The sequence below is a fragment of the Chrysochloris asiatica genome, unplaced genomic scaffold (assembly GCF_000296735.1).
Source record: "Chrysochloris asiatica unplaced genomic scaffold, ChrAsi1.0 scaffold00023, whole genome shotgun sequence".
Lineage (NCBI taxonomy): Eukaryota > Metazoa > Chordata > Mammalia > Afrosoricida > Chrysochloridae > Chrysochloris > Chrysochloris asiatica.
This window is the reverse complement of record NW_006408541.1, coordinates 13,005,731-13,017,150: the sequence shown is the minus strand read 5'-3', so window position 1 is coordinate 13,017,150 and position 11,420 is coordinate 13,005,731. Positions and strand designations below refer to the sequence as shown.

The window sequence follows — 11,420 nt, the reverse complement described above, 5'->3', positions numbered from 1 at the left end:
GGAGCAGCTGGTAGTTTCAAACCACTGACCTTAAGGTTGGTGGCCCGATTCGTAACCACTACGCTACCAGAGCTCCTGTAAAGATTACAGCTTTGGAAATGCTACTGGGCAGTTCCGTGTCAGAGAGTGTCACTATAATTCAGAATTGACTCGATGGCAACTGGTTTTATATGTAAAGTACTTAAAACAGTGCCTGGAACATGGTAAGTACCATATAAATGTTTGCTATAATTACTAGCCTCAGTGGCTGACACATATTAGCAACTCATAACGATTCATTGCAGAGGACCAGAACTTTACGGGGACTTCAGTGAGAGCCACTCACCTGATTGGGAGGCAATATTAGTGTTGGTGTCGGCCAGCCAAGCCATCCATCACCTGAAGCTTCCTGAAGTTGTTACTGGCTTTTGGAACTTTGTTAAATGTTACAAATCCGAGTGAAGACTGGGTTGGTCACACATGACACTTAGATGGCCTGGTGGCATGAGGCAAAGCAGAAGTCAGACCCAGAAGCTCATGGGTAATTTGAAGGGAGGCACTCACTCCATCATGGTTCCTTGTGCTCTGACCAAGAGGATTGGGAAGTTGTATGGTGTGACACTGTAGGATAAGTACTGGACCAGAGGTTGGCTTGAGCTGCAAGGTTGACAGTTCAAACTCACCAGCCACCCCGAGGAAACCCTGTACAGAGTCGATATGAGTCGGAATCAACTCAAAGGCACTTAACAACAACAATGTACTTAAACAAAAAGTCTTCCACCCATCGCTGATCAAAGTAAAGACTCGGTATTTTCAGTAGAAACCCAGTTAAAATTGTGATAGAAATATTCGTAACAAAACAGTTGCCAGTTCAACCATCTACACATGTGGCTTGGTGCCATTGCTTCAGTTCCTCGTGTTCTACCAGCCCCTTATTCCATCACAAGCAGTTCCTCTGTGGGAGGACCCTTCACTGCCCCACCCGCAGTCGATCAGCAGATACTAGAAATGGGAAAGTACACAGCCTTATGTAGTTTCAGCTACATTGTCTCAACCTCAGTATGTGCCTTACCTGTTGCCATAGGTAGACCACGTGGTTACTTGCCCACTCTCCCCTCTCTCTTCCTACAGCTTTGCGTTTGGCTCCCTGATATCTGCCGTCGATCCTGTGGCCACGATTGCTATTTTCAATGCCCTTCACGTGGATCCCGTGCTCAACATGCTGGTGTTTGGGGAGAGCATTCTCAACGATGCCGTCTCCATCGTCCTGACCAAGTGAGTGTGGGGTGCGAGGGAAAACACTGGCCTCTTGAAGAGGCAGAACTCAAGGCTCTCAGAACAAAGGGCTGAATATTTCTGGGCAGCTAAGTGTGTAATTGCTTGTCCTGAGGGGGACTGGTTTACTACTGTCTCGCTGTGTGTTTCTGTCTTGACAAACCATGACATGCCCCAGGAATGTGGTCAGGGTCCAGGGGTGATTCAGAGAACAGGATCTGCCTTTTATCACCTACCTTTTGGCAGTGGCTTTGGGGTCCAGCTTCTCATTAGCATCACATGGCATGCTTATTAGAGGTAATGTTCCTGGGCCCCACCCTCAGAGCTGCTGATTCACTTGGTGTGGGGGTCCTCACATGGAAATGAAGCAGCCAGTTTAGGGATCCAAGTTTGAATAACATTGTTGTGCCTGGTGACACAGACAATAATGTGCTCAACTGCTAACCACAACGTCGGCGGTTCAAGTCTACCCAAAAATGCCTTGGAAGAAACACCTGGTGATCTATTTCAGAAAAATCAACCATAGGAAACCCTGACACCTGGGCTTGCCATGAGCCGGAATTGACATGCAGGCAGTTGATAACTCTTTGCAGCCAAAAGCAAGCATCAGAGGCCGAGTCTCCCACTGCTGGCTGGCCGCTTTTTGCCTTTGTTTTCACAGCTGTGAAGTAACAGTAGGGATACAGATGGGCATCCGACCATTGCTGTGATGTGCTTTCCTGGAAGCCATTCATCTTGAGATGTCCATTGGTATTACAGCCATAGTTGAGAGGCTCTGAGAAGAAAGACGAATTGTAAATGTCAAGACATCAGTAGTAACAGGAAGTGAATTTCCAATCCTCTCAGGGCTGTTCCCTTGCGCTCTGGCTGTGGGACTTGTTATCATGTGTGGGCCAGCAACCCAGACAGCTGTGCCAACAAACAAGGCACTGGGGGAGAGAGCTCTGGGTAGTATATTCCAGATGAGCTAAGAATTTGGGGGGCCAATGGGTGTTCTGTTAGTAGAATTCTCGCCTGTCTCAGTACTGACTCCATGCCTTTGCTGTAGAACTCCTTATTAAGCATAATCATCACTCTGTGGTAGTTTGCATTTTATTCATCATGGACTACATGCAGGATTCTCATGCTGACAGTGCTTTAGAATGGAAAGACTCCAGGTTTGGGAGTCAGATGGACCTGGCTTCGAGTCCCGGCGGTGCAGTGCCCCTCACAGTTGTGTGTCCCTGGGCCTTCACCTCTGTCAGCTTTGAAGGAGGTGGTGATGCCTCCAGCCAGGATTGGATTGAGGGTGAAAGAGTCCATTATGATGTGAAAAGCGCCTAGCTTTCCCCTTCTCTGTCCCTCCCTCCCCACCCCAAGTGATGGTTTGACCATGTCGACCTTACACATACAAGTAAAATTTTGCTAAAAATCATTCAAAAATGGCTGCAACAGTACACTGACAGGGAACTTCTAAAGGTTCAAGCCAGATTCAGCAGAGAACGTGAAATGAGGAGTATCATTGATGACATCAGGTGGATTTTGACTGAAAACAGAGAATACCAGAAAAATGTTTGCCTGTGCTTTATTGATTATGCACAGGCTTTTGATTGTGTGGATCATGACAAGTTATGGATAACACTGTGGAGAATGACTATTCTGGAACACTTAATTGTGCTCATGAGGAACCTGTACATAGACCAAGAGGTAGTTGTTCAAACAAACCAAGGGAACACGATTGGTTTGAAATTAGGAAAGATGTGCACCAGGGTTGTACTTATTCAATCTGTATGCTGAGCACATAATCTGAGAAGATGGATTATATGAAGAAAAACGTGGCATCAGGATGGGAGGAAGACTCATTAACAACTTGCAAAATGCAGATGATACAACCTTGCTTGCTAAAAGTGAAGAGGATTTAAAATACTTACTAATAAAGACCAAAGACCACAGCCTTTGGTATGGGTTGCACCTCAATGTAAAGAAAACAAAAATTCTCACCACTGGACCAATAAATAACATTAAGATAAATGGAGGAAAGATTGACGTTGTCAAAGACTTCATTTTGCTCAGACCCACCATCAACACTCAGGGAAGCAGCAGTCAAGAAATCGAACGATGTATTGCATTAGTCATATCTGCTACACAAGACCTCTTTAAAGCATCCAAGAGCAAAGATGTCAGTTTGAGGACTAAGGTGCGCCTGACCCAAGCCATGGTATTTTCAGTAACCTCATGTGCATGTGAAAGTTGGTCAGTGAATAGTGAAGACCATAGAAGAATTGATGCATTTGAGTTATGTTGTTGGAGGAGAATATTAAAAGTACCACAGACTGCCAAAATAACAAACAAATCTGTGTTGAAAGAAGTACAGCCAGAGTGCTCCTTAGAAGTTAAGGGGGCCAGACTTTGTGTGTCTTATACTTTGGGCATGTTATCAGGAGGGACCAGTCTTGGAGAAGGACAACATGCTTGGTAAAGTAGAGGGTCAGTGAAAGAGAGAGGAAGACCCCCAACAGGATGTATTGGCACACTGGCAGCAGCAGTGGGCTCAAGCGTAGCAATGATTGTGAGGTTAACGTACAACTGGGCAGTGTTTCATTCTGCTTTGCATAAGAGCTCTATGAATTGGAGCCAACCCAACAGCACCTAACAACAAACCCTACATGGAAAAACTAAAGCTCTGGTATGGCACTGTAGGATAAGCACTGGACTGCTAACCGTAAGCTAGTAGTTCAAACCCACCAGCCACTCCTTGGAAACCTATGCAGGGTCACTATAAATCAAAACCGACTCCACTGCAGTTAATAACAACCTCCTTTCGCAGCAAGAGCTTACCCAGTGTTGTTTCATTCCCAGAGATGCTAAGCAGCTCAGCAGACCTGAGAAGAAACAAAGAACAGAACAAGCTAGGCCAGGATCACCTACAGTGACAGTCCCCAAAAATCAGTCTGTGAATCACATGTGTATGCATACTATTTTTGTGACCCTCAAAGTAATGCACCGTTTCTTCACACGCAATTCAGAAAACACATAGCAAAAAAGAAGGAAATAACAATTACTTGTGCGGTCACTACTCAGAGATCATCCGTGAGCAACATATATGCCTTACGTATACGTACATGTTTTATTTCAGTGGACTTCTGTTGCAGTCCTGGTAGCACAGTGTGGTTAAGCACTCAACTGCTAACCAAAAGGTCAGCAGTTCGAGCCCACTACTGGCTCCTTGGGTGAAGAGACCTGGCAGTGTGCTCCTGGAAAGGTTGTTGTTAAATGCCGTCAAGTCACTTCTAACTCTCACTGATCCTGGTGTATAGGGTCTCCACTGAGTGGCTAGTGTGTTTCAACTGCCAGCCTTGTGGTTAGCAGTCCAGTGCTTATCCTTCAGCACCCCACCAGGAGTCTCCTGTAAAGATTACAACCTAGGAAACCCTACGGGGTCGTTCTGCTCTCTGTTACATGGGGTCCTTATGAGTCAGAATCACCTCATGGCAGGCTACCATCACCCCCAGCACCGCGTAGTTCATGTACCATGTTTTAACCTTGCCGAGTTGGTAGAATAGTCTTTGGTGGCCTCATGTTACTTTTGCAGAGTACCCTTTCGTTCCCCATTATTGGTATTTTCACTTTGTTCCTGGCGGAAATTTCTATAGCTTTATTTGGAAAAATTACCATGTATCACGCCTGAAGACCTTTTCAGTACCTCGTGGCGGTGTTTTTATTTAAGATCCGCTCTGAGAGCTGCATAGTCTAATGCTTTTTTACTTTCCTCTCCTGTCTTGACAACACATATGGAACATTTGTGATAAAGAATCTGGCCCAGCTTGGAGGTGACATCATGAGTTATTTTTATACATTAGGAGTGAAGCGCAACTGCTTTTGTCTCTGATTTATTTAAAGAAAAAATCTGTCAGAGGTATAGGATCTTTTCTGCATTTTTTCCAGGTCTCTCTGTCACAAAAAGACTAAAGATTAAGAGATATTTTCTTTTTCTATTTAAAATGAAACTTGAGTCCTTGCAGGTAGCCCAAGGGTCTTGTTGGAAAAGTGCTTTTGAAGGCCACGATCACTTACAATGACAGGCCCTCCAAGTAGATGTGTGGGTCACGTGCATAGAATTTCAGCGCCCCTGCCCTCATTAGCCACAGTCACTGCTGGTGACAGGCTGGGTTCAGAATTGATGCCTCGAAAGAGGCTTACTGAAGGGCTACCATCAACATTTGGTCAGGGCCCTCAGTGTGCTGAGGCTGTTCTAGGGGGACATCCCCCGAGACCTGGTGGATTTGAGCTGGGGCTGAAGTAGGAGAAAGATGTTGACTGAGAAATGAACACAAAACTCTGGGTGCAAGCGGCAGACAGTCATGTGAAGGATTCGTAAGCTGGGCCTTGCAGGGTCAGCAGCTCCGTTAGCTGGAAAGAGGGAGCCCCAGGGGCTGTGGCATGCTTGTTGCACCCTTGTCTTTGCCGGGAAGGCTGTGGCCAGCTGTCCTTGCTTACAAGGTCAAGTCTGTCCAGATACTTCACAGAGGATCATTTTCCAAGTCATCTAACACTTTTGCTTTGCAAGTGAATAGTTAGTTGAATGAACCACCCGATTTTTTCAGGTTTCTTGTTTCTGCAAGAAACAAGCTCCATATCTTGTTTCTTCATTAAGTTATGGAAGTATTATTAACTTAGAGATGTTACTGTGACGATGTATTTGCTTGACAATTCATGTTATGAAAATCTTTTGTTCTCTTCAACTGCAATTTAAGCTCCCCAAATGAATAAAAGATAAAAGGCATTGTCTTTTATTCTTCAAGGTGTGAGGAACATGACCTGAAGGACAAAAAAAATTAGGAAAATGACCAGACCAGAAAAGTCAGAATTCTGCTTTCATCGACCCCCAGCCCCACTCCAGCCCTGGCTCTGTGCCAACACTTTGGTGTCCCTGTCAGGTTACTGTCTTCGGGCTGGCCTCTGACATTGACCTTGTCCTTTGTTCAAGTCAGACCCCTGTGCGTGCTGGTGGCTTCCAGCATCGCTGATGGTGCGGTGTCCGGCTGTGCTCTGTTGGGAATGAGAGGGGAGAGGGGACAGGGTGCACTCAGATGAGTTTGGAAAACTTGAGTTTAAACAGAGCTAGATTTATTTTTTTGGCAGAACTTCTCAGAACCCTCATTTTATGATTTTGAGCTATGAATACCTGAGAGGGGTCATCTGCAGGACTTTCTGAAGTTGACCTAGCTGCCCTTTTCTGAGAGATTATCCTGTCATGAAATGACTAATTCCTGGCACACTGACTACTGAAACAGAATTACCACTGCTCACTCCTCTTCCTGTTTCATTTACTGATCCAGCAAAATGTATTTGTGTGCCTGCTAGCTGCTGCAGGAGCCGTGAACAAGATGGTCAATCTTGGTCCTCATGGATGAACTCATGATGGCTTTCACACTCTGTGAATTTCACAAGTCAGATGCCAGGAGGGCCTCTCCGTGGGGCTGACCTGTGTAAAGGGGTCAAAGCTGATGACTCTGAGGAAGGGGCCAGGGAAGAGTGAAAGAGGACCCACAGGGGCCCCTGCCCTGAACCAGGAGAGAAAAGCAGAGAGGTGCAATGGGAAGGGGGCCAGGTCAGAACTAGGCTGCCTCTTGGAAGCCAGTTGAACGAAGGCCATTAGTGGGTTTTGAACAGGCCAGGAATCTAATGAGATAAGCCATGAAAAAGGCTGAATGGAGAATGGGCGGGTCATAGGAAGACTAGCCTGTTCCCGCTGCCGGTTCTGACTCACCGTGGCCCTAGCGGGCAGAGTAGAACTGCCCGAGAGGATTTCTAAGACTGTCCTTCATCGTTATGGAACCAGACCGCTGTATCCTTCTCCCATAGAGCCGACCTTTTGGTCAGCAGCCGAGCACTAACCAGGGTGCCACCCAGCACCTATACGAAGACTAAATATGTGTCTAGGGAGAGAGAAGGTGGCACCCACCCTCAGACCAGAGGGGAGCAACAGAGAGAACAAAGTGGGAGGGTTGTATGGTTGTTGTTGTGAAGTGCCATTGAGATGGTTCCCACCCATAGCGAGCGACCCTGTATAGGGTTTTCAAGGAGCAGCTGGTGAGCTTGAACTGCCAACCTTGCAATTCAAACGGCTTTGCAGTCTGGCACATTAACCCACAGCGCCACACCAGGGTTGGATGGTAGGAGGAAGATATTTAAGGAGACTAAACTTCCAGTTTCCCTTTGAGGATAACACCAACAGTTCAATGCAATTGCTTCTGACCTTTTTCTCTGTTCTGTTACCGTGTCCCCTCAATTCTCTGCCTCCCAAATCCACCCTCTCAGCCTGGTACCCAGTGTCATTTCTTCTTGCTAATCTGACTTCAGATCATAGGCTCAGTTTCAGATTTTTTCACAGGATTCCTGCACCAGAAACGCATCCCATGGACTCACCAGGGCCCTAGGAATGGAATACTAACCCCTCACCTTGGTTCATCAGAAGCTTTGCCAGACCCTGCCACTGGCTGCCTGCTTCTCTCGCTTTGATGTCATTCTCTCCTCCTCCCCTCTTTCTCCACTCCACCTAGCATGGACCTGTTTCCTGTGTTCTGTCTACACCTATGTACAAGAATGTTTCCAGAATGTGCTTTATCTACCCTTGGGCTCCCTGCCTACTTACCTTTGCACATGCTCTTCCCTCTGCCTGGACACTTTCACTCCTTTCCTCACCTGGTTAACTCTTCATGTCCACAGTGCATCAAGAAACTTCATGACCCTCTCCCCCATCATTCCCCACTTTGAGTTAGAGCCCCTGTTTTGTTCTCACAGCCCCTTGCCCTCCCCCAACCCCACTGATTATCATTATTGCTTGCCATGTGTTTTTTCCCTAATTAGACCGGAGGGAGCCCCTTGAAGGCAGATACTTTGCCCTCTGAACCCCCAACTAGGAATGCAATACCTGGAACAAAACAGGTGAACAAGTAAAGATTTTGGCAGATTGATTGAATGATGGGATGAATGAATGAACAGATAAATGAGAGAACAAGCAAGAAAGTAAGTTTTGAGGTCTAAGTTCATTTCTCAATAACTTTGTCTATAACATTTTAACTTCTTTCTGTTTTTCTTTTAATTCCTAGCACAGCTGAAGGCTTAACAAGAAAAAATATGTCAGATGTCAGTGGGTGGCAGACGTTTTTACAAGCCCTTGGCTACTTCCTCAAAATGTTCTTTGGCTCAGCAGCTCTTGGCACGCTCACTGGCTTAATTTCTGCATTAATATCCTTTTAAAGTGATGGGCACATACGCGGCAGCAGAGTAGATTATTCCTGACTCCTTCCTTCTCTAGACTTTTTCTGTTCCTGAAAGAGCCTCCCTATAGTCTAAGGTTTTGCCTGAAGGAGGATGTTGGTTTGGGAGAACACTTTCATTGAACCTAAAGACTTTCAGTTTATGTGGACTGTGTGATGTCACTTTTCTAAGCTTAAAATCCATATTTATACATTGTTAGCTGTCAGCTGTGACTCGGGGTTTCCCAGTTCCCAAGCCTGAGGGCCTCATTCAGGTGACTTTCATTCCCTGTCATCTCATTTTCAACTTCAGAAAAGTGGAAGATCATTGACTTTGGAAATGTCAAGTTGAGAAAATCTTGACCACACGGAAAGTGTTTCTTGGGAAGGGTTGGAGAGGGATCTGTGAAAAAATGAGCTCCTTGGGACATATTTGCCTGATTTTGTTGCTTAACCACCTAGGAGCATCCCCAGCCAGAGAAGCAAAGAGACTTGTTGAGGCCAGTACCACCTCTGTGGCTGTGGAAAACTCTCCTGTTTAAACTAGGAACCGGCCCCAGCCCTCTTGTCTGAGCACCCACCACCTGAGTCTCCTGCTCAAGCAGTGGGTTGTTCCGATGGCCAGAGGAGGCGCTCTGCCTGGTTATATCCACTCCTTTGTCCAGAATCCTAAAAGCCCTATGGAGTTGGTCTACAGTTTCTCTTACTGTTCCAGTAACTAAAATACTAGAGATTACTTTCAGTAATTCCCTCCATATTTACCTTTTCCTGGAGGAAAAAGAAATCTATGTAAAAGATCATCTATTGTCATGAAGGAGTCCTGGGGTGGCGCTGTGGGTTAATGCGCTGGACTGCAAAGTCAGCTTGAACCACAGGGTTGGCAGTTCAAGCTCACCAGCTGCTCCTCGGAAGCCCTATACAAGGTCGCTATGGGTCAGAAGCAATTCAGCGGCACCTAACAACAACAACAATTGTAATGAAAGGTTACCACTCGCCTGTCAGTTTGTCGTACTGTGGTGGCTTGTGTAATGCTGTGATTCTGGAAGGTTGGAAGGTGTCCTACTGATATTTAAAATACCAACAGTGTCACCCATGGTGGACAGGTTTCATCTGAGCTTCCAGACTAAGACAGCCTAGGAAGGAGAGGTAGACCATTTCTGAATGGTTAGCCACTGAAAACCTTGTGGATAACAACAACAACAGTTGCAGTGATGCTAATTCAGTGGGTGGTGAATTGCAGTGATCTGGGAACAGTGTTTAGGGTAATGACGATAGACCCCTTTCTCAGGTTCAGAGTAGCAATCTCCAGAAACAGGAAAGGAGGTCGTTTGATGGGGCATTGAACCCCCTCAGAGTTCTGGAACCAAGATGGAAATCCATTAGTGACTTATGCAGATGCCTAGGTAGGGGCACAATTGAGAATGACAAAGCCTTGGAAGGAGTCTGGCAGTGGAAGGAGTCTGGCAGTGGGGGCTGCCCGCAGCCCCAGGACACTCCCAGCTTCAGCATTTTTTAATGAGTTGATTTTCATCTTCTGTCTCCACACCCTCCTCCCCTCCCACAAACATAACACATCTTTCCCTCAGGAGATTACTTTTCCCCATCTTGTGACATCAACCTCCCAACAGAGAAAACCATCAATGATGATGAATTTTCAGCTGTAATCTTGGGGTTCTAAAACTTTCTAGACCCAGGGGTAGCAGTTTTGTGACTTCCTTTGATCTCTCGCCAACTGTCCCTAGATTCTCTTTCCTTGACAACTGTCGTTCACGTGTTAAAGCACATTGATTTGAGGAAAACACCTTCCTTGGAGTTTGGCATGATGATCATTTTTGCGTATCTGCCTTACGGGCTTGCAGAAGGAATCTCCCTCTCGGGTAAGTGGCAGCCGTGATGTGCGGTGCTGGTGGCGTGTTGTCCTGCCTGGTAAAAGAGGCGGTCTCCCTCAGGCCACTATTGCAGGAGACGGAGACAAACCCCAGGAGAGTTTAAGCAGTAACAGGGTTTCATCGGCTCTCTGAGGAAATATCTGGATTGGACATTGGCCTGGAAATGGAGGACATCTGGAATATTGACTCTACTCTCTTCCACGAGAGCGGGGAGTAGCTGAGCAGGAAGTTGGCCTTCAGTGTCTGACCCCCTTCCTTGAGTGACGGTCCTGCAGAGGTAGTTTTGGACAAAAAACAATATTGGAACAGATCCTTTCATCTCTGCTCCAGGTTCTTTTGTATTCATTTGGTTAGGGTATAATTTACCCAAAATCTGTACACTCAGTGTAAGTGTAGTTCCATGAGTTTTGACAAATGTGTACCATCAAATGGCTGTCACCACAGTCAAGAATTAAAACATTTCCGTCCCCCAAACCGTTCCCTGTGCCCTCTCTGGTTGCCCCAGGGCCTGTGTTCGGTCACTGGAGTTTGCATTTCCCAGCATGCCGGATAGTGAAAGCAGAGTATGCAGCCTTTTGTGTGTGTCATTTCTTTCACTTTTCCTGCTGTTTTTAAGATGTATCGGTGCACATATTCATAGTTTAGATGTTCTTACTGTACCATGCTACACTTAGCCATTCACCGTTTGAAGGATATTTGGGGTATTCCCAGAATTCAGCCAGGAACATTGGTTCATATGTAGGCATGAGATGACTGCGTCGTGCAGTGAGTATAAGACACCGCCAACTCTTTTCCAGAGTGATCTTGCCATTTTGCCACCAGAGTGTTCCTGAGAGCTCCAGTCATTTCACACTCTCACCAACACTAACTTCAGTGTTTGTAAAATTTAGCTGTCATGACATGGGGTGGTGGTGGTTATGTGCCGTGAAGTCGGTTCCAACCCAGCGACCTTGCATAGGATTTCCAAGGCTGTAAAGCCTCATTTTTCTCCTGAAAGAAGGTTGGTAATTTCAAACTGCTGACCTCGAGGTTAGCA

The 11,420-nt window shown here is 46.2% G+C and overlaps 1 protein-coding gene across 2 annotated transcripts in view; it reads left to right on the top strand.

The window, feature by feature from the left end:
- SLC9A8 (solute carrier family 9, subfamily A (NHE8, cation proton antiporter 8), member 8) overlaps positions 1-11,420 on the top strand; it is an 86,346-nt gene that overhangs the window by 54,076 nt on the left and 20,850 nt on the right. For both annotated transcript variants that reach the window (XM_006839191.1, XM_006839192.1), the window contains 3 exons: positions 1,111-1,254; positions 8,346-8,484; positions 10,267-10,372. In XM_006839191.1, the coding sequence (XP_006839254.1) occupies positions 1,111-1,254; positions 8,346-8,484; positions 10,267-10,372 (389 nt within the window). The remainder of the gene's footprint in view (positions 1-1,110; positions 1,255-8,345; positions 8,485-10,266; positions 10,373-11,420) is intronic.